The sequence below is a fragment of the Brassica oleracea genome, chromosome C3 (assembly GCF_000695525.1).
Source record: "Brassica oleracea var. oleracea cultivar TO1000 chromosome C3, BOL, whole genome shotgun sequence".
Classification (NCBI taxonomy): Eukaryota; Viridiplantae; Streptophyta; class Magnoliopsida; order Brassicales; family Brassicaceae; genus Brassica; species Brassica oleracea.
This window is the reverse complement of record NC_027750.1, coordinates 5,705,885-5,725,008: the sequence shown is the minus strand read 5'-3', so window position 1 is coordinate 5,725,008 and position 19,124 is coordinate 5,705,885. Positions and strand designations below refer to the sequence as shown.

General features: G+C 38.0%; 4 protein-coding genes and 2 pseudogenes across 4 annotated transcripts; 3 read left to right on the top strand and 3 right to left on the bottom strand.

Annotated features, from left to right (window-relative positions):
* The first annotated feature begins 1,006 nt into the window (after positions 1-1,006).
* LOC106335934 (tetraspanin-3) lies at positions 1,007-2,783 on the top strand. Its single transcript, XM_013774621.1, has 2 exons — positions 1,007-1,653; positions 2,266-2,783. Exons 1-2 carry the CDS (start codon positions 1,141-1,143, stop codon positions 2,608-2,610), a joined length of 858 nt encoding a protein of 285 aa, XP_013630075.1. The 5' UTR covers positions 1,007-1,140; the 3' UTR covers positions 2,611-2,783.
* A 208-nt stretch (positions 2,784-2,991) lies between these two features.
* On the bottom strand, positions 2,992-3,801 carry LOC106335933 (annotated as a pseudogene).
* A 223-nt stretch (positions 3,802-4,024) lies between these two features.
* LOC106335931 (probable LRR receptor-like serine/threonine-protein kinase At3g47570) lies at positions 4,025-8,536 on the bottom strand. The gene is made up of 2 exons (XM_013774619.1): positions 5,798-8,536; positions 4,025-4,739 (listed from the first exon to the last, which is right to left on the bottom strand). Exons 1-2 carry the CDS (start codon positions 8,448-8,450, stop codon positions 4,390-4,392), a joined length of 3,003 nt encoding a protein of 1,000 aa, XP_013630073.1. The 5' UTR covers positions 8,451-8,536; the 3' UTR covers positions 4,025-4,389.
* Positions 8,537-9,204: 668 nt separating this feature from the next.
* On the bottom strand, positions 9,205-10,856 carry LOC106335932 (tRNA-splicing endonuclease subunit Sen2-2). The gene is made up of 2 exons (XM_013774620.1): positions 10,700-10,856; positions 9,205-10,096 (listed from the first exon to the last, which is right to left on the bottom strand). Exon 2 carries the CDS (start codon positions 10,085-10,087, stop codon positions 9,335-9,337), a length of 753 nt encoding a protein of 250 aa, XP_013630074.1. The 5' UTR covers positions 10,088-10,096; positions 10,700-10,856; the 3' UTR covers positions 9,205-9,334.
* A 234-nt stretch (positions 10,857-11,090) lies between these two features.
* On the top strand, positions 11,091-13,863 carry LOC106333189 (annotated as a pseudogene).
* A 979-nt stretch (positions 13,864-14,842) lies between these two features.
* Positions 14,843-17,113, top strand: LOC106334835 (L-type lectin-domain containing receptor kinase I.7-like). The gene has a single exon (XM_013773209.1). The coding sequence runs from the start codon at positions 14,906-14,908 to the stop codon at positions 16,907-16,909; it is 2,004 nt and encodes a 667-aa protein (XP_013628663.1). The 5' UTR covers positions 14,843-14,905; the 3' UTR covers positions 16,910-17,113.
* Positions 17,114-19,124: the final 2,011 nt, after the last annotated feature.

Below are 19,124 nucleotides of genomic sequence, written 5' to 3'. Positions count from 1 at the left end.
TTAGATTTTTTCTTATATGTTATATTTTGAATTTTTTAAAATGACTTTAAATTACAAAAATGAGAAAACCTTATATGTTATTTTTTTTTTAAAACGACTTTAAAATACAAAAATGAGGACACCTTATATGTTATATTTTTCTTATATGTTAGATTTTTTCTTATATGTTATATTTTGAATTTTTTAAAACGACTTTAAATTACAAAAATGTAAGTTTTCCTTAAGTATACGACTAAAAACATTAAAATGACATGTATCAATTCGATGGTTGATTTGAAAGCTTTCAAAACCATATGAAATATAAAAGTCAAAATAATTCAACTGTGAAAACAATACTGTTCACTTTTTCAAGAATGTGTTCGATGGAAAAAATAAAGTTTTTATGTCATAATTTGTTTAATGTCCAATCCGATCAACCCAAGATGTATTAATTATAGTTTTGTTCTATTATTTTTAATAAAAATTGATCTGATCCATTGGAAATAAATTATATAATACCAACAAAAAAATATTTTATATATATAAATAAAATGATCAAATATATAAAAGAAACTATCGATAATATATACAAATAAACTTGCGCAGGTCTTATCCCAGTGAACTATAAGGCGTGCTTTAGAAGGGGGTTAGGATTGAGGTGACTGATGATAGTATTTGGTCGGTCGAGGAAAACTTTTTCAAAGCTTTGAACGTTAGCTAATAAAAAGCTTCCATTTTTATCGTTAAGTGCATTTTAGGACACAGAGGGCCCAGCTTTAATAATACTGCGAAATATCTGTTTTTATTCTTGCCGTTACATACACATCACCTGATGAATATTTTAGCTAAAGATCAAACCTTTTATAATAAAAATTCTAATGAGTTGATTTTAGGAGTTGTTGATCTCTGTATTTCAGAAAACTTGCTTGTCAACACAGTCTACACTAATCACGTATTCACGTGTATATATAACCAAAAATACACACATACATAATCTAACCGTCACATACCACGTGTCGTAGTCAAACAGCATGCTCATCATGTATGTTTTGATGTAAGTCACATTTCATCACCACCTCTTCCTCACCGCTATTGCATCAACAACACACACATAATCTCACAAGAACATAGAGCAACTCACTCTTTGTTTTTTTAAACACCATGAGAACGAGTAACAATCTCATAGGTCTCGTAAACTTCATCACCTTCCTCCTTTCCATCCCCATCCTCGGCGGTGGAATATGGCTGAGCAACCGAGCTAACTCCACTGACTGCATGAGATTCCTCCAGTGGCCACTCATCGTCATAGGAATCTCAATCATGGTAGTCTCCTTAGCCGGTTTCGCCGGAGCTTGTTACGGTAACAAGTTCCTCATGTGGCTTTACCTCTTCGTCATGTTCTTTGTTATAGCTGCTCTCATCGGTTTCATTATATTCGCTTACGCGGTCACTGATAAAGGCTCAGGCCGGTTTGTGATGAACCGGAGGTATCTTGATTATTATCTTGGTGATTATTCGGGTTGGTTAAAGGATAGGGTCACGGATGATGGATACTGGGGGCAAATCAGGTCGTGTGTTAGAGATTCTGGAGTTTGTAGGAAGATGGGAAGACGTTTACATGGTGTTCCTGAAACTCCACTCATGTTTAACTTCAGAAGGCTTAGTCCTGTTGAGGTAACAAAATATTTAGAATTTTTAGTATGATGTTTTTCTAATATGTATATGAAATTTTCAAACTCTTTAACTTGTTTCTTTATAATTTTTTGTTTGTTTGTTAATTTTATTAAAATATTCTAACACATAAAACATAAAAACACTTCTTGAACGATCTAACTGAAAGTCTGAAACATAGTTTGTGTAACCAAAAAACCATGAAGTTTTATTACTATTTATTTTCAGTTTAAATAAAGTTTTTTTAGCATGTAAGAGGTCATGAGTAGTTTTGTCAGGCTCCTAAATTATGTGTCCTGGCTTTTGTACTTTTGTTCATAAACTTTATTCGTATCATAATCTGACCTATAATCATTACTATTTTGAAAGTTGTAATCGCCATGCAAAACCTAGTAGTCACCAAGTAGTATTATATGAAAATAGAAAGAGATCCAATGGGTAGTAATTGAATTGTGTCTTATGTCCTAACAGTGAGTCTAGAACGCTCTGGTTTGGCTAGATATTTTACCCATGCAAGACCTTTTTCAGCTTTGTATACTTATGTGTCAGGTGAGTGTGTGATACTCCTGATACACTGTTACGCTTATATGATCTACATTTTTCTCAAATCTGCAGTCCGGATGTTGCAAGCCGCCAACGGAATGTGGATACACGTACGTGAACGAGACAATGTGGATTCCAGGAGGAGATATGATTGGACCGAACCCGGACTGTATGTTGTGGAACAATGACCAGAGACTACTGTGTTACCAGTGTAGCTCTTGCAAAGCTGGTGTTCTTGGTATCTTAAAACAGAGTTGGAGGAAAGTATCAGTGATCAACATTGCGGTTTTGATCATACTTGTTATCTTCTATGTGATCGCCTATGCGGCTTACCGTAATGTTAAGAGGATGGATAATGACGAACCGGCCGGTGAGGCTAGGATGACCAAATCTCATCCTAGTCATTTTGAGATCTGATGACTAGGAAAAAACAGTATATCGATCACTGAACTAAATGCAACTCGCATAAACCATTACTCTTATCATGGACTATGTTGTTGTAATTATATAACTTTGAGCTTTGTTTTATAATTCTCTTTGTGTTTTTGTTTAGGATGGGTATGATGATGATTATGATCACTATCTTTGTTGTTTTGTAGATTATGTGAGTTGTAACTGCTCTCTCTATGCTACTGAGAATTATCATTTTATAAGTGTACAATGACTTGTTTTCATATAAATGAACCAATCATTCAGAATGTCTAGCTCAAACAAAATTACGAGATAGGCTTCTGGTCTATTATGATGTCACAAAAAAAAAAAAAAAAAAAAAAAAAATATACTCCAAATTTTAAGCGTATGAGATTTGTGACTATGGAAAACAAATGTTATCTCACTATCTCAACTTAAACTGAAAACAAAATTTTGATTGGAGATTGATGTGAAAAATCAAAACCAGTACTCAATTAACCGGGACCGGTTCGTCATGGCGTTTTCAAATTACTCACATTGGTTTTGGACTTGTGGTTTCATCATCTTCACGACTGAGTTCTGGGCTCCATCTACTTATTGTTTGCTCTTCAACTCTGTAGTTCTCCAAACACGTAGGTAGATTCAAATCCTCTCGGTTAGAGTGACCACTGACATGAAGAGTTAACAATGTTTTAGCAACACTTCCGCTTCCGAATGGACAAGAGATGGATGGTGACGGTACGCCACGAAATCCACACCGTACTGCAGCCCGGATCTCAAAATCCAGTTCTTGGATCGTAAATGTGAATAAGCTTTGAAAAATACCGGGAAGTTCGGTCTTTTAGATCTCATGTACATCCACGTGTCGACTTCGTTCTCCAAGCAACGGCCTTGAAGGGTGAGTTTGATGCATTTGAGGATATAGAGCAAATAGAAAGCTTCTTCAAAGGATAACTGAATCCATTTCTTGGCTTTCTCAGCGGACAGGACGAGTCTGCCGAAACAACAGCGGTCGAGTAGCTCAGCTTGCTCTGGCTCAACAGCTAGGAGCACGTTGCAACTCGAGAGGGAGCCCGATGACTCTGTTTTGGCTAGAGAGAGTTGGAGCTCTGAGACTGATTTTGAAATAGGTTCTGCAAGAGCTTTTGCTTCAGCTCCTTTCCATTTCCATCTTGGCGCCATGGAATTAATCTGCATATAGCACTAAAAGATTAAACCTTTTGAACATAAAAAAGAAAACCCATGAAAGATAACGTACATGTTGTCTGCTTAGTTTTGTTAAACTGAACAAAACCAAGAATTTTTCGTGTTATCATTGACTATTTGTTAAGCTTTTCTTCCAGTTTCTGACAAGTTCAGGGACAGATGTGAGTCAGATCATGATGGATCAGTATTAAATCACTACCAAAAGGCCAAGAGCTATATACATATATATATATATACCAGCAGCTATACATACATACAAACCAACTGCATCTCATAGAGAAGATAAAACGAACACACGTTCTCAAGAAACTACACTCATACTTCCCATATATAAGCTTTCAGAGTTGTACACATCCAAAAGCAAATTCTTTGTCCAACAGTTTCAGCTCACTAGTTTTTTCTTATAAAATCCACAGCAAGCACTCAAATTTATCACAGCATACACATCCAAAAGCAAACCCGTCGTTCAAGAAGTTGAATTCAAACAAAGTAATTAACTACACCAAATTAACGCCACCACTGTGTGAAACTTGCTCGAGATTCATTCACAACACGCCATGAACCGTTTTAACGTCTAGCTCATCTTCTCGATTTGAAGAACCTCTCCCTGATTAAGATTAATTCTTTTACAACCTCACTCATTTTCAAGCGGTTTCCTGGAGACTCTTCAGAACACCCAAGTCCCACTTCTAAAACCTTTGTCAAGCACTCAACAACAGGGAAGCCAATTCTAAGGCCGTTGTGAAGAATCAATTCGTCTGCGATATCCAAAACTTGCTCTGGCAATGCAGACCTGATGCAGCTACGGAGGGTAAAGTCTCCTCCAAACATCTCATCGGTTGGTCGTTTTCCACTGAACATTTCAAAAATGAGAATCCCAAAGCTATATGCATCACCATGTACTGATGTTTCTCCTCCCATTGCATATTCTGCATCATAAGTCATATCAAACAAGATTGGAGCAAGAAATATACTCTCTCGTTAACAAAAAAGAATTTTCTAAATTATTTAAGCATATTAGGAAAATAATATTTACAAGACCGAATGTGTGAAATATACCCAATTAAAGTCCAAATTAGCCGAATGCCCATAATTATGGATAAACCAAAAAAGAGTAACTTTTTGACACTGTACGGACGAAAATACCCTCATGCTTTATCGAAAACAAGTAACTCTAGATTTATCAGCTAAATATTTACATAGCAGGTAACAATCTACATACCAACTAACATATCAGCTAATAATTTCAGTATCATCTAACAATCTATGTATCAAACAAATGTATCGACTAACAAATCATATATCAGTTAATGAAACTATTAACAATTAATTAATTAACAATTAATTAGTTATCTATCAAATAACCCCAAATCTATTTGTAACAGCTAACACTTCATGTATCGATTAAGAATCCATTCAAATCTAAATAATAGCAGGTAAGTAATAAAATACCTACTAACGTATATATTATCTAAAAGTTGTATATATTATCTAAAAGTTGATTGTGAGTCGAAATTAGAAACATTGGAATTGTGGTGAGATAATAAGATTAGCATTATGGATGTCAAAAGATTCAGAATAAAAAAATAAAGATTTGTGTTGAATTAGAAGATGATTTGAAGAATCTATACGAGAAATAAAGAGATTAGAACACATAAAAGGGAAAAGGGAGAGAGATAGAGATAAGAGTATTATAGTCATAAAAAATATTTAAAAGAAATAAGGATATATGTCAAATTATATGGGCTTTTGGGTGCATTCTTACCAATTACTCTATTTACAATTAAATGTATTATTATTTTACAATACAATTTCCAATAACTGGGATATTTAGTCAATTCAAATATTCTTAATAAATATTTTCTAAAAATATACAAAAAGTAATTTAAGATATATATATATAATCTTACAAGAAAAAAATACAAAATCTTACTTTCACAGGAAGTATTAGCTTTCTTCATTCAAACATTATGTGTGATAGGTTTACCTGGTGCCGCATAGCCTATGCTTCCTCTGACTCCAGCCGAGCTAAGTTGGTTGATAAAGGATTCCTGGTCGAATTTGAGAAGGATCCGAGCAAGACCAAAGTCGCTAACATGGGCGGTTAGATCATCGTCTAGAAGAACATTGCTTGGTTTGAGATCACAATGAGCAATAGCTTCATGGCAACTAAGATGAAGATACTCCAAAACAACAGCCACGTCTATCGCTATGTTAAGCCTTTCCAAAAGTGTCAATGTTCTTGAAGGCCTAGAAATCTCTTCCATTTCCTTTGGGTGCAGCCACATATCTAAGCTTCCATTTGGCATGTACTCATAAATTAGAGCTCTGAATTCATTTCCTTGGAAATCAATACTCGAACAAGCTGTCAACAGTTTCACAAGATTACGATGTCTTATGTTTTTCAGGGATTCAGATTCTACCATAAAGCTCCTCATTGCTCCACGTCTCTGTATATTTAGAACTTTCACTGCAACAACCTTGTTATCAGCAGGGAGAAAGGCTTTAAACACGGTACCAAAGCTGCCTGACCCGATCAAATTACTCGAAGAGAAGCCATTCGTCGCATTTCGAAGATCTCTATAACTTATCATTTCATGAAAAAACCCCAAGGTGGAAGGAGTTGCTTCATTGGTATTTTTTTTCTTTCTGCTTTTTAACCAACAAAGAGAAACTGAAGCTATGAACAAAAGCAAAAGCAAAGATAAGCCCATGCTTACCCCAATCACAAGTTTCTTTCTTGACTTTCCTGCTGGTACCAAAGAACATGGCTTTAGTCGCAGCTCCAAGACGCCTCCACACAGATTTTTGTTTCCAAATACAGAGACAATAGTAGCATCTTTGAATTTTCCTGCTGTTGGCACATTTCCCTCGAAGTTGTTGAAGGATAGATTGAGATATTCCAAAAATCTAAAGTTTGCGAGATATTCAGGGATTCTTCCAGAGAAATTGTTGCTTGAGAAATCAGCCTTCTTAATACCCACCAACCCACTTATATCTGGAATGATTCCATCAAAAGAATTTCCTTGCAGATCAAGTTTTTCCATCGAGAGACACTTTCCTAAAGTCTCTGGAAGTTTTCCTGATAGCTTATTATGAGCAACAGATAAATTACCAAGATTTATAAGTCGTCCAACATCTTCTGGTAGAGATCCAGTCAATGAATTATTTGACATGCGTAGAGAAACAAGGGTTGAAATTTGCATAATCTCCTGGGGTATAATACCATTCAGCTTATTAACCTCCATACCTAAATCTAGCAAATATCTACATTTACCAAGACTTGGAGGAATGATTCCTTCAAAACTATTGTTGGACAAATAGAGTCTTTCTAACCGAGTGATGTTGCCTAAAGAATATGGTATCTCTCCTGACATTTTATTTGTAAAGAGACTTAATTCCACCAATCCTGAAAGTTTACCAAAAGAGACTGGGATTGGCCCTTTCAATAGATTTTCGGACAACCAAAATGATTGTAGGCCTATGAGATTCCCAATATCATGAGGAATGCTTCCAGATATGAAATTATTTTCAATGTCTAACTGGTTGAGGTTCATTGACAAATTGGCAATGGAGGCAGGCAAGTCACCCCCAAGCCTATTGGATGCCACAGATAATGTTTGCAGATGGGTGCAGTTAGTCAAAGCAACAAGAAATTCAAGATCTCCAGCTGAAAAACTTCCCAAAGAATTACCACTAAGGTATAGAAGTTGCAGATATTGTATTTTTGCAAAACTCGGAGGAATATTTCCTGTAAGACTGTTAAGTTCCATGCCCAAACTTTGAAGAGTTGAAATATTTGAAAATGTTGATGGAATGGCTCCTGTGAGAGAATTATTTCCGATAAAAAATCCTCGAAGGTTTGGTAGCAAGTTACCAAAATCAGGCCTCAGGTTCCCAGAGAAACCATTACCAAACATGCCCAAAGATTGAAGTGATGACAAATTGTAAATTGCAGGAGGAAAAACACCAGAGAAATGGTTTGATTGTAAATAAAAAACTTCCATTTGAGTCAATCTAGCTATGGCATCAGGAATTTCTCCTTCCAGATTGTTTTCTGCAAAGGTAAGATCTATGAGAGATGTCAAATTTCCTAGAGATACAGGGAGTTTTCCTCTCAGGTTGTTTTTACCAAGTTCTAAATTAAATAGCTTCCTCAATGATCCTAGTTCTGAAGGAAGACCTTGTCCAAGATGATTTGAAAATAAATCAAGTTCTAACAGTTTAGAACAGTTGAACAGATGGGTTGGAATCCCTCCGCTGAGTAAATTAAATGGCATAAGCAACTGCTGGATTCGAAACAAGTTCCCCAGCTCTTGAGGGATGGTTCCACCAAAAGAATTATCCGAGAAATTAAGTGATATGAGAAACGAAAGATTACCAATAAATGGCGATATCACTCCACCCAGTTTGAATCCTCCGAGGTCTAAACCAGTAACTCTCTTGTGTTTGCGGCCACATGTAACATCCGTCCATCTGCAGAGAGGGAATGAGTTGTTCCATGAGGACAGCATAACTTTTTTCTCCTCGGAAACTTGAGACTTGAATTTGAGTAAAGCTTGCTTATCAGTTTCATGGCTATTCCCGAATGCTTCAAGGAACATGAGAGCAATGAAAGAAAGGAAAAAGAAGAATTTCATGTTTCTCGTATTTTGCAGGAAATGAGTACAAAGAGATGAGCAAAGTGTATAATGAATATCTTCCAACCGTTTATGTAGGGGCTATTATCTTTCACATTGACCCATTCAAATATATAAGACTTTTCGAAAATCAGATAAGGTCAAGACTAAAAGGACTAGCGCTTCTGAAATATCTGAAGCTAATAAGAGCAAGTAATACCCAAGAGATGTGGTGGTGAGTAGTCGTTAGATTTTAATCAATATTTTGGTTGTAAATTATATCAGTTGCAATTAGTGTCTCTATACTTTTACCGCTCATTAGAATTAGTGAACAACGAGTGGGTTTGTAGGTCAAATATTGGTTCTGCAAAGATGTATGAACCAACCATTCCGAATGTCATTGGTCAAATATAAATAACACGAGATGCTTAAAATTAGAAGGGTATGAGATTTATGATTGTAGAAAACAAATGTTATGAATCTCAGTATCTCAACTAATACTGAAAACAAAATTGCTGATTTCAATCACTGATTTCAAATCAATTATTAATGTTTTATAATCTATCAAATTTTAAAATTTTAAGTTGATGAATTCTAAAATTTCTGCAGTAGACCTCAGATTTTGAATTCATTCATTTGTTCGTGAAAATCCATAAGAGATGATTTGAAATCAATTTAAAATATAAAGAATTTTAAAATCCCTGAAAGTTGAATAACACTAGATTTTAAAAGCTGGATTTAAATCATTCACTGAGTAACACTAGATTTTAAAATAGAATTTAGAATCAACATTTGAATAACAATGGATTGTGTTTAGATTTAAACTCTATTAAAATAGATGATTAAATAACACAGGTTCATGTGAAAAAATCAAAACCGGTACTCAACTAACCGGGACCGGTTCGTCATGGCGTTTTCAAATTACTCACATTGGTAACTTTTGGTGTTGGACTTGTAGTTTCATCTTCACGACTGAGTTCTGGGCTCCATCTACTTATCGTTTGCTCTTCAACTCTGTAGTTCTCCAAACACGTAGGTAGATTCAAATCCTCTTGGTTAGAGTTACCACTGACATGAAGAGTTAACAACGTTTTAGCAACACTTCCGCTTAACCGAACAGCACAGTGGACATCAGACCACACTCTTAACCGATCACTGTCACCGGACTGAACCAAAACAGAGTATTCCGAATGGACAAGTGATGGATGGTGACGGTACGCCACGAAATCCACACCGTACTGCAACCCGGATCTCAAAACCCAGTTCTTGGATCGTAGATGTGAATAAGCTTTGAAGAAAACCGGGAAGTTTGGTCTTTTAGATCTCATGTACATCCACGTGTCGACTTCGTTCTCCAAGCAACGGCCTTGAAGGGTGAGTTTGATGCATTTGAGGATGTAGAGAAAATAGAAAGCTTCTTCAAAGGATAACTGAATCCATTTCTTGACTTTCTCAGCGGATAGGACGAGTCTGCCGAAACAACAGCGGTCGAGTAGCTCAGCTTGCTCTGGTTCAACAGCTAGGAGCACGTTGCAACTCGAGAGGGAGCCCGATGACTCTGTTTTGGCTAGAGAGAGTTGGAGCTCTGAGATTGATTTTGAAATAGGTTCTGCAAGAGCTTTTGCTTCGGCTCCTTTCCATTTCCATCTTGGCGCCATGGAACTAATCTGCATATAGCAACACTAAAGATCAAACCTTTTGAACATACAAATACAAAAAAGAGAAAAACAATGAAACATATTGTACATGGTTCTGCTTAGTTTTGTTATCAACTGAAAAAACAAGACTTTTTGCGTTATCATTGAGTGTTTTGTTAAGTTTTATTTCCAATTTCTGACTAGTTCAAGGACAGATGTGAGTCAGATCATGAAGAATCGGGAGACTAAATCACTACCCAAAAGGTCAAGATCTATCTATACTAGCAGCGAGACATGCACATAAACAACAATTGCATATTCTAGAGCAGATAAACCGAACCAACGTTCTCAATAAACTTACCATATATAAGCTTTAGAGTTCTACACGCAAAAAAAAAATCTTCTTTCAGGCATTTTGTCGAACAGTTTCAGCACATTATTATTATTTTCTTAGAATATCCACACAAAGCACTCAAATTTATCACAACATACACATCCAAAATCAAACCCGTGGTTCTAGAAGTTGAATTAAAAAAAAAAGCAATTAACTACACCAAATTAACTCTACCACTCAGCGAAACTTGCTCGAGATCATTCACAACACGAGTTACCAAACTCAAAAACATGAATTACCTGGATTGTCGTGTATAATGTCGGTGTAAGTTCTCTATCAATCCGCCGCTATATCGTTCGAAACAGCCGAGGAATTGGACTGAGCTAATGGAATTGATCGACGCCGGAGTAAACAACGAACTTACTTGTCTTAAGAAACAAACGCGAATGACGGTTATACCCCTTTTGACTAAAAGTCAACCAAGTAAATAAATAAATATCTTGCACCCACACGTGAGTGACTAACTTGCGCTCTCTTTTAGTATAGTATATGTTTTTAATAGGCCAATGTAGCATATATTTTGAAACTTATATAGTTTGACGGTCCACACACACGTGCGTGACTAACTTGCGCACTCTTCTAGTATATATTTTGAAAATGCCTATGTAGAGCGAAGAGACCACTCACTCGTCCCTAACACGACACAAACCTAGGCAAAAGTTATGGAACGTCGTGACTCGGATTCCGACAACGCTCGCCGGTTACAGACAGAGGAGGATGTTACAGCCTCTCTCTCTTCCCGATCTCGTACTCCTCAGCAGCAACCGAGTGTGCACACGTCTGCTCCCGCTACCGCCGTGGAAAACGGCCGGAACCCTTCGGCGCCTAGAGGAGGTTCGAAGAACGCGCGTCGTAAAAACTCCAGAGGAAAAGGGAAAGATAACGAAGCAGCCGCCGCTGGTGGACGGGGAGGTTACCGAAACCCTAACGCTAAAGTCGGTAACTTTCGAAATGAGTACGTGTACGTTCCTAAGAAACCTTCGCCGTCGGCTGTTGTTAGTACGGCGAAATCAGTCGGTGAGGGTAGTTCGACGGTTAAGTTTAGCGGGGATGTGTTGTATAGACTTTACTTTAAGGGTTTGGTGAGTGAAGAGAGTGTGACTGGGAAGGGGAAAGGGAAGATGGCTGACGTGGCGGATGGATTTGCGAACAGAGGGATGGTTTGTTGTTTGAACTGAAGGGGGAACTGATTGGCCGTGACACGAATCCTCAGGGAGCGGAGATTAAGGCGCTGACACGTGGGCTAACCGAAGCCTCGAAGCTTGGGATCAAGCATGTCGCTATGTTCTGCGACTCTTATCCCATTTTCCAATACGTAAGTTTCTGACTTTTAATGTTTATTGTTACGCTTCACTCTTACTTGCTCTTTGTGTTGTTGAAATTGTATAGAAAGGAATGTTCTTGAAATAAAAAGAACCTTCACCTGGCTATTAGACTCTAGACTGTGATTCTAGTTCACTCTCACTTGTTCTTGCTGTTGTTGATTCCGTATAGAAAGGTATGTTCTTTTTGTTGGTCTTGCCGAATCCAAGTTTCCTCTGTTCTGTTTATAAAAAAAAATGTAGCTAAATGTGTTTGTTTCTCTGTTCATCTGGTAAATGTCATGACTAGACAAAAATAATAGTAACAACTTGCATTAAGAAAATCTGAAGGAAGAGGTGCAATGACTACTACTCTTTCATTTGATATCGTGATAATTTTTTAAGTCATTGTTATTTCTCTTTGCTCTGAAATTGAAAGAACCTTCACTACCTATAATACTGTAGAATGTGAGTTTCTAAAGTCCTATGCTTGTGTGTTTTTCCATTCTTATGATTCTTCATCTACCTTTCTTGTCCTATGTTTCATAAAAAATGTTTTTTTATTTATTCCAATGCAGGTCAGGGGGAACTGGGTGCCAAAGCAAAAAAAGATTTCCATGCTGATGGATGATCTTTCACGGATCAGGCAACAATTCACGTTTAGTAACCCTGTTCTGGTACCTGGAAACGAAGTCAAATTTGCTTATAAACTCGCCAGGGAATCGATACTTCCTCAAGCCAACCCTCGTGAAGCTGCTCGCCGAGCAAAAGTAGCTTGGAAAGAGGAGTGTCTCATCTGCTACAACGAAACCCATCTCGAGCGCATGTTTTCCGTCGCTACATGCCCTCACCGCTTTTGCTTCCACTGCGCGAAGCAACACGTAGAGGTGAAGCTCCTTCACGGAACGGTTCCAAACTGTCCTCACGACGGCTGCAACTCTGAGATGGCTATGGACGCGTGTCGCAAGATTCTGACTCCAAAGCTGAGTGAAATGTGGAAGCAAGGGGGTTAAAGATAACAAGATACCTGTCCCGGAGAGAGTCTATTGCCCTTATTCTAGGTGTTCGGCTTTGATGTCCAAAACCAAGATAACTGAATCCGCCAAGAGCTTGTTCTCTGTCTACCCTGAATCTGGAGTCAGGAGATGCGTTGAGTGTCGTGGACTCTTCTGTGTGGACTGTAACGTCCCGTGGCATGGGAAGGTGTCGTGCACCGAGTACAAGAATCTGCATCCTAATCCTCCGGCTGATGATGTGTAGCTAAACTCTCTTGCGAATAACAAAACGTGGGGGCAATGTGAAAAGTGCCAACACGTGATTGAACTTACACAAGGGTGCAATCACATTACTTGCAGGTATCACTCTATCTACTTCTTGATGCGTTTCTTCTGTAACCACACTAATGTTATATCCCATTTGGTATTTGTCGTTAGGTGTGGTTATGAGTTTTGCTACAACTGTGGTGAAGAAAGGAACAAGGAGACGGGGACTTGTGCTAAACACTGCCCGACCTTGGAGGAAGCATACTTCACGCGTCAAGGTCCAGCGCGTGGCTACTATGATTATGATGACGAAGAGGACTATGAAGATGATAATGAAGATTATGACGACTATGAAGATGATGAAGATTTTGATTACGGCTTTGGTGGCTTCCCCTTTGGTTTTGGGCAGAATATGAATGGTGCTAAAGGGTCCTTTGATCCTTACTCCGAACTGCCAGCTGGTAATAATGTGCCCATTCTAAATCTCTCTTAAGTAAATTCTATTACTCAAAATCACAATCTGTTGAAAAATCATGTAGGTGTGCCCCATTCCCGTCGGATGCTGGAGTATAAGGCACGACATGCTTCGCCCGGGTGAGGAGTTTGCAAGTGAGGACTGCCCATACTTTGGAAAGTATGGCAAGTACGCTACATTTTATGACTCGGACGGCTATGAATACGACGATTACACGAACCCTTTCCATCCTGACTACGACTGAGGTTTCTGTCTGGAACCAAGCTTCTTGTTCTCTTTTCGCATTTTACTTTTCCAGGGCCAAACTCATTTGCTACATTTTGCTCTTTCTTTCTGTCTTTAACCTCTTTGTTTTGAGGTTTATGTTTCCGTGACTTTGTTCCGTTTTGAGTTTGGTTGATTCAGAACTTGTAGTAACGTATCTATCTATTCTACTTGCTTCCACTAATGAGTTTGATGACCCACTCGAGTAAGGTGATAAAAAAAAAAACAGTTTTAATCAACTTTAGACACTATACAAATCTCAACGATGGATCATGATTGACTACAATAGTTCATAAAGTCAGATTGATATGCGAATTCATGTCTAACTCCACATTGGAGAATCCGTTGATTCCATAACTCACATTCTAGTCATATATGTGAATCAACATCATGATGATAATTTGTGTTGTCGGTTCGCGACACACACATTTTATTTTGAGTTGTCGCCTGTTTTTGTTTTCGGTTTTTGGTCCAGGTTCGGTTTTCTAGAAACTACCATTAAGTGTGTGTGGACATGATGTTCTTGATTGCTAACAGTGGAATTGAAATATTCAATGAAATTGACCTTGACTTAAATAATAACATATCTTGTGCATATCTATATATTAAGAAAATAATCCACCTCATATTACTCTGCATTACCTTAATGGCAGTAAATATCTCTCGCCTTAATTCATAAGGCAAAATATCTTTAGAAACGTTATCAGTCAACTTGAAAGTTTCTATTGATTTGACTTTGAAGTTACTTCCAAATCCATATTTTTAACTTTTGAGGAAATTTGTTTTTGCATGTTCACCGTCATCTTTATCTTCTTTAGCGATCAGTCTTTTGATATTTTCTCCTTCAATAATATACAAAAGACCAATTAAGTCACACTTCCTCTACTTTTCTTCTCGGAATTAATTTCGCTGCCTTGACTAAGACATCTGTTCAAAAGTCTTACTAACGTAATATACGTATACCATATAGACTCCGAAGCAGTCTTAACTCTTAAGTTGACTATTATGCCTTACTCAATGGGTCTACACTATACAGCCAGAGAGAGAGAGTAAGAGATCCTTATTATTAACCACTGGAAACAGAGAAAGCCAATAATTAAAAAACCAAAAAAAAAAAAGATAACCCTCTCAGTTTCATTACCAATGACTTCACGATTGGTTCTACGAATGTTCTTGATGATATCTTGTCTCTGCCCATCGTTTCAACAAGAGCCACCGTTTGTCTACAACGGCTTCGACCAAGCAGGTAACAATCTCCACCTCGACGGCGGTGCAAGAATCCTCCCACACGGCGGTGCCCTGCAACTCACAAACGATACTCTTCGCCAGATGGGTCACGCTTTTCTCCAGCAGCCGATCGATTACAACTCATCCGAACCAGTCTCCTTCTCAACACATTTCGTCTGTGCACTTCTCCCTGCTGGTTATGCGAGCGGACACGGCATGGCGTTCGTCGTCTCTCAATCCACAGATTTCAGCCACGCCGAGCCGACTCGGTTCTTCGGTATCTTCAACACATCTTCGAACGAATCCACCCCCGCGCGCGTGCTGGCGATAGAGCTAGATACCTCTCTAGCTCCGGAGTTGAAAGACATCAGTGATAATCATGTCGGGATTGATGTGGATAGCGCCGTGTCTAAACTATCAGCCAACGCTTCTTATTTTTCAGACAAGGAAGGTAGGAGCATAGAGATAAAGCTCTTGAGTGGAGATCCTATTCAGGTTTGGGTTGATTACCAAGGAACCACGCTCAACGTTACATTGGCACCTCTTAAAACGGAGAAGCCGAGCCGACCTCTTTTGTCGTCAGCTTCCATCAATCTTACAGAGATTGTGCAAGGTAGAAGAATGTTCTTCGGGTTCTCCGGTGCAACCGGGTCGATCATGAGCTACCAGTACGTACTCGGATGGAGTTTCAGCAAAACCATGGCGACGCTGCAGAGCATTGACATCTCAAAGCTTCCCAAAGTTGATCATCCTAGTAATAAACATGAGTCATCTCCTCTGGTGCTGGATGCTCTCCTTAGTTTAATAGCTTGCTTAGTTTTGGGGCTCCTTGTTGGAGTTTATATGTATAGGAGGAACTTGTACGCTGAAGTAAGAGAGGAATGGGAGAAGGAGTATGGTCCGCTCAGGTACTCCTACAAGTCTCTATACAAAGCAACAAAAGGTTTTAGTAAGAATGAGTTTCTTGGGAGAGGAGGTTTCGGCGAAGTCTACAGAGGAACACTCTCTAAGAGCAGAGAAGTGGCTGTGAAGAGAGTATCACACGAAGGAGAGGAAGGTATGAAGCAGTTTGTAGCTGAGATCGTCTGCATGAGGAGTTTAAAACACCGGAGCTTGGTTCCGCTTCTCGGATACTGCAGGAGGAAACGCGAGTTACTCCTGGTATCCGAGTACATGCCAAACGGTAGCCTTGACCATTACTTATTCGATCATAGTATAACCTCTCTCCCCTGGTGGAGGAGACTTGCGATTGTCAAAGACATTGCCTCGGCGCTTAGTTACTTACACACGGAAGCTGACCAAGTTGTTATACACAGAGATATCAAAGCTGCTAACGTCATGCTGGACGCTGAGTTCAACGGAAGGCTGGGAGATTTCGGTATGTCGAGGCTATACGACAGAGGGGCTGATCCGACCACGACGGCTGCGGTGGGAACCGTTGGTTACATGGCGCCTGAGCTTATAACGATGGGACCATCCACTGGAACTGATGTGTATGCGTTTGGTGTTTTCTTGCTTGAAGTAACTTGCGGGAGGAGGCCTGTGGAATCCACCTTGTCTGCTGAGAAACGGTTTCTGGTCACTTGGGTTTGTGATTGTTGGAGAAGGTCTTGTTTGGTTGATGCTAAAGATCCGAGGCTGATAGAGTTCTCATCTGGTGAAGTCGAGAGGGTTCTGAAACTTGGTTTGTTATGTGCTAACCTTGTCCCGGATGCAAGGCCGACGATGGAACAGGTTGTGCAGTATGTGAATGGAAACATGGCTTTGCCGGAGTTTTGGCCACATTCTCCAGGGATTGGTGTTCTAACTCCAATGGCGCTTTCGCCAGCAAGGCTAACGATACCTTCACCTTCACTGTCGTCGTCCTCCAACAACTCTATGTTTGTTACTCACTCGGTGGTCTATGGGAGCGGACGATGAAAGTTTTACGATTACTTTGCTAAAATATTTGTAAAGAAAGTTGTTGCCAGTCCCAGTTACACATCTAAAGCCAGTCAAACATCATAGATCTTTAAATCATGAACTTTGTCTGAGATACTTTCATCAGTATTTGTTCAGTACTTGGGAATGAGTAAACCGATTGTATGTTTTGCAATGAGAAAGCTGATACATAATCTTGTTATGACATTTAATGTCGGATAATTGACAAACATCAAAAGGCACAGCACTTTAGTCTATAATTGTTGTGCAAAATCTTTGGTGACTTCCCCTTTGGTTCTTCTTGTGAAGTAATGATCAGACCTTGTTTTGCAAATGGATAGGATAGTTATTTACCATACCACTAACACAGAGACAAAGATTTTTCTAAGATTGTATTAGCAATGGCTCAAGGATCAGATCTGATATGGATGGTGATCTCCTTTCTTTCTTCTGATTCACCAGTCAAGCCAACAAGAAACTGAGTTTGTCTTCAATGGTTTTCGCCAGAGAGATCTTCATGTTGATGGGGTTGCTGACCAACACTTCAGAACATAAGATGGGTCATGCGAAGAATATTCATAATATTAAGCGAAAAATAAAATTATGAAAAATAAGGTTTTAAAAACGGTTAAATTAAGTTTCTAATTTACAATGTTGAACCTTTTCGGTTTTTGCTTCTGGTATAGACGGAGCTTTCTCAAATCTCTCAGTCCCAGAGCCTCTCAACGGCAAATGTGGCTATTCTTCGTCACTCTCAGGGACTAATACACATCAGTTCTTATTCTTTGCCGGACTAGATACGGCCGCCGGTGACCGGAAAAATAATCATTCACACACTTTTAAATTCTAAGCTGAGAGGGATTTTTTTGGCGATAAGGAAACATCGGTTAGAGATTTGAAGAAGGTGAAATTTCCTCTTATCTTCTTTGGGTATTGATGATAAAGCATGAATTTTGAAGCTCATCTACAGTTTTAAGCCTTGGGGATGCAAAAGGGTCACACCACTTTCTTCAAGAAAATCTTTTGGTGTGCTTTTCGTTTGCTTCTAAGGATCTCGTGCAATGCTGATGCAACGCATTTCTTTGGGCTTTTAAGCATCTCAGCACAGTGCTTCCTGGTGAGTGGTGACAGACGCATTATAGAAAGTTCTTCCTGGTGGTAAAGATTGTTCGTTCTTATTGATATTTGCTTCGGCTCTCGTTTGTGCACTCAGGAGCTCACCAAGTTGTTGTTATACGCCGAGATTTCAAGGCTTCTCCTGCTATGTTAGATGCTGAGGTCAAGGGAAGTTCTGTTGTGGTTAGGCTTTACCACCACATGTTTAAAGCTACACAAGATGCAGGTTTCTATCTGACCACTAATCTCTTTTATGATATTCACCTACACATTAATGTAGTGTCACCAATAACCACACAAAAAGTTGCTTACGTGGGTAGTTCGTAAATAATCTCATATGTGTACTAGGATAATACATGCGCCTTCCGCAGAGTGAGTTTATTTGTATATATTATCGATAGTTTCTTTTATATATTTGATCATTTTATTTTTATATATATATACAATATTTTTTGTTGTTATTATATAACTTCTTTCCGATGATCGAATTAATTTTTATTAAAAATAATGGAACAAAACTATAATTAATACATCATGGGTTGATCGGATTGGATATTAAACAAATTATGACATAAAAACCTTATTTTTTCCATCGAACACATTCTTGAAAAAAGTGAACAGTATTGTTTTCACAGTTGAATTATTTTGACTTTTATCTTCCATATGGTTTTGAAAGCTTTCAAATCAACCATCGAATTGATACATGTCATTTTAATGTTTTTAGTCGTATACTTAAGGAAAACTTACATTTTTGTAATTTAAAGTCGTTTTAAAAAATAAATATAACGTATAAGAAAAAATCTAACATATAGGAAAAATATAACATATAAGAAAAATATAACATATAAGGTGTCCTCATTTTTACATTTTAAAGTCGTTTTAAAAAAAAAATAACATATAAGGTTTCCTCATTTTTGTAATTTAAAGTCATTTTAAAAATTTTTAAATATAAAATATAAGAAAAAATCTAATTTTTTATTATATGGCTAATGTGATTGTTTAAGTTTTTTTAATAATATAAATTTAAACAAAAATGAAGAAGGATGCAAAAATTGTTATCAAATCTTTATTATTCATAATCATTAATTATCATATATAT

Coding starts and splice junctions, on each gene's coding strand:
- LOC106335934 (XM_013774621.1), top strand. CDS start 1,141: ATGAGAACGAGTAACAATCTCATAGGTCTCGTAAACTTCATCACCTTC. Junction 1,654..2,265: donor GAAGGCTTAGTCCTGTTGAG/GTAACAAAATAT, acceptor TCAAATCTGCAG/TCCGGATGTTGCAAGCCGCC.
- LOC106334835 (XM_013773209.1), top strand. CDS start 14,906: ATGACTTCACGATTGGTTCTACGAATGTTCTTGATGATATCTTGTCTC.
- LOC106335932 (XM_013774620.1), bottom strand. CDS start 10,087: ATGGCGCCAAGATGGAAATGGAAAGGAGCCGAAGCAAAAGCTCTTGCA.
- LOC106335931 (XM_013774619.1), bottom strand. CDS start 8,450: ATGAAATTCTTCTTTTTCCTTTCTTTCATTGCTCTCATGTTCCTTGAA. Junction 4,740..5,797: donor CATAGGCTATGCGGCACCAG/GTAAACCTATCA, acceptor CTTATGATGCAG/AATATGCAATGGGAGGAGAA.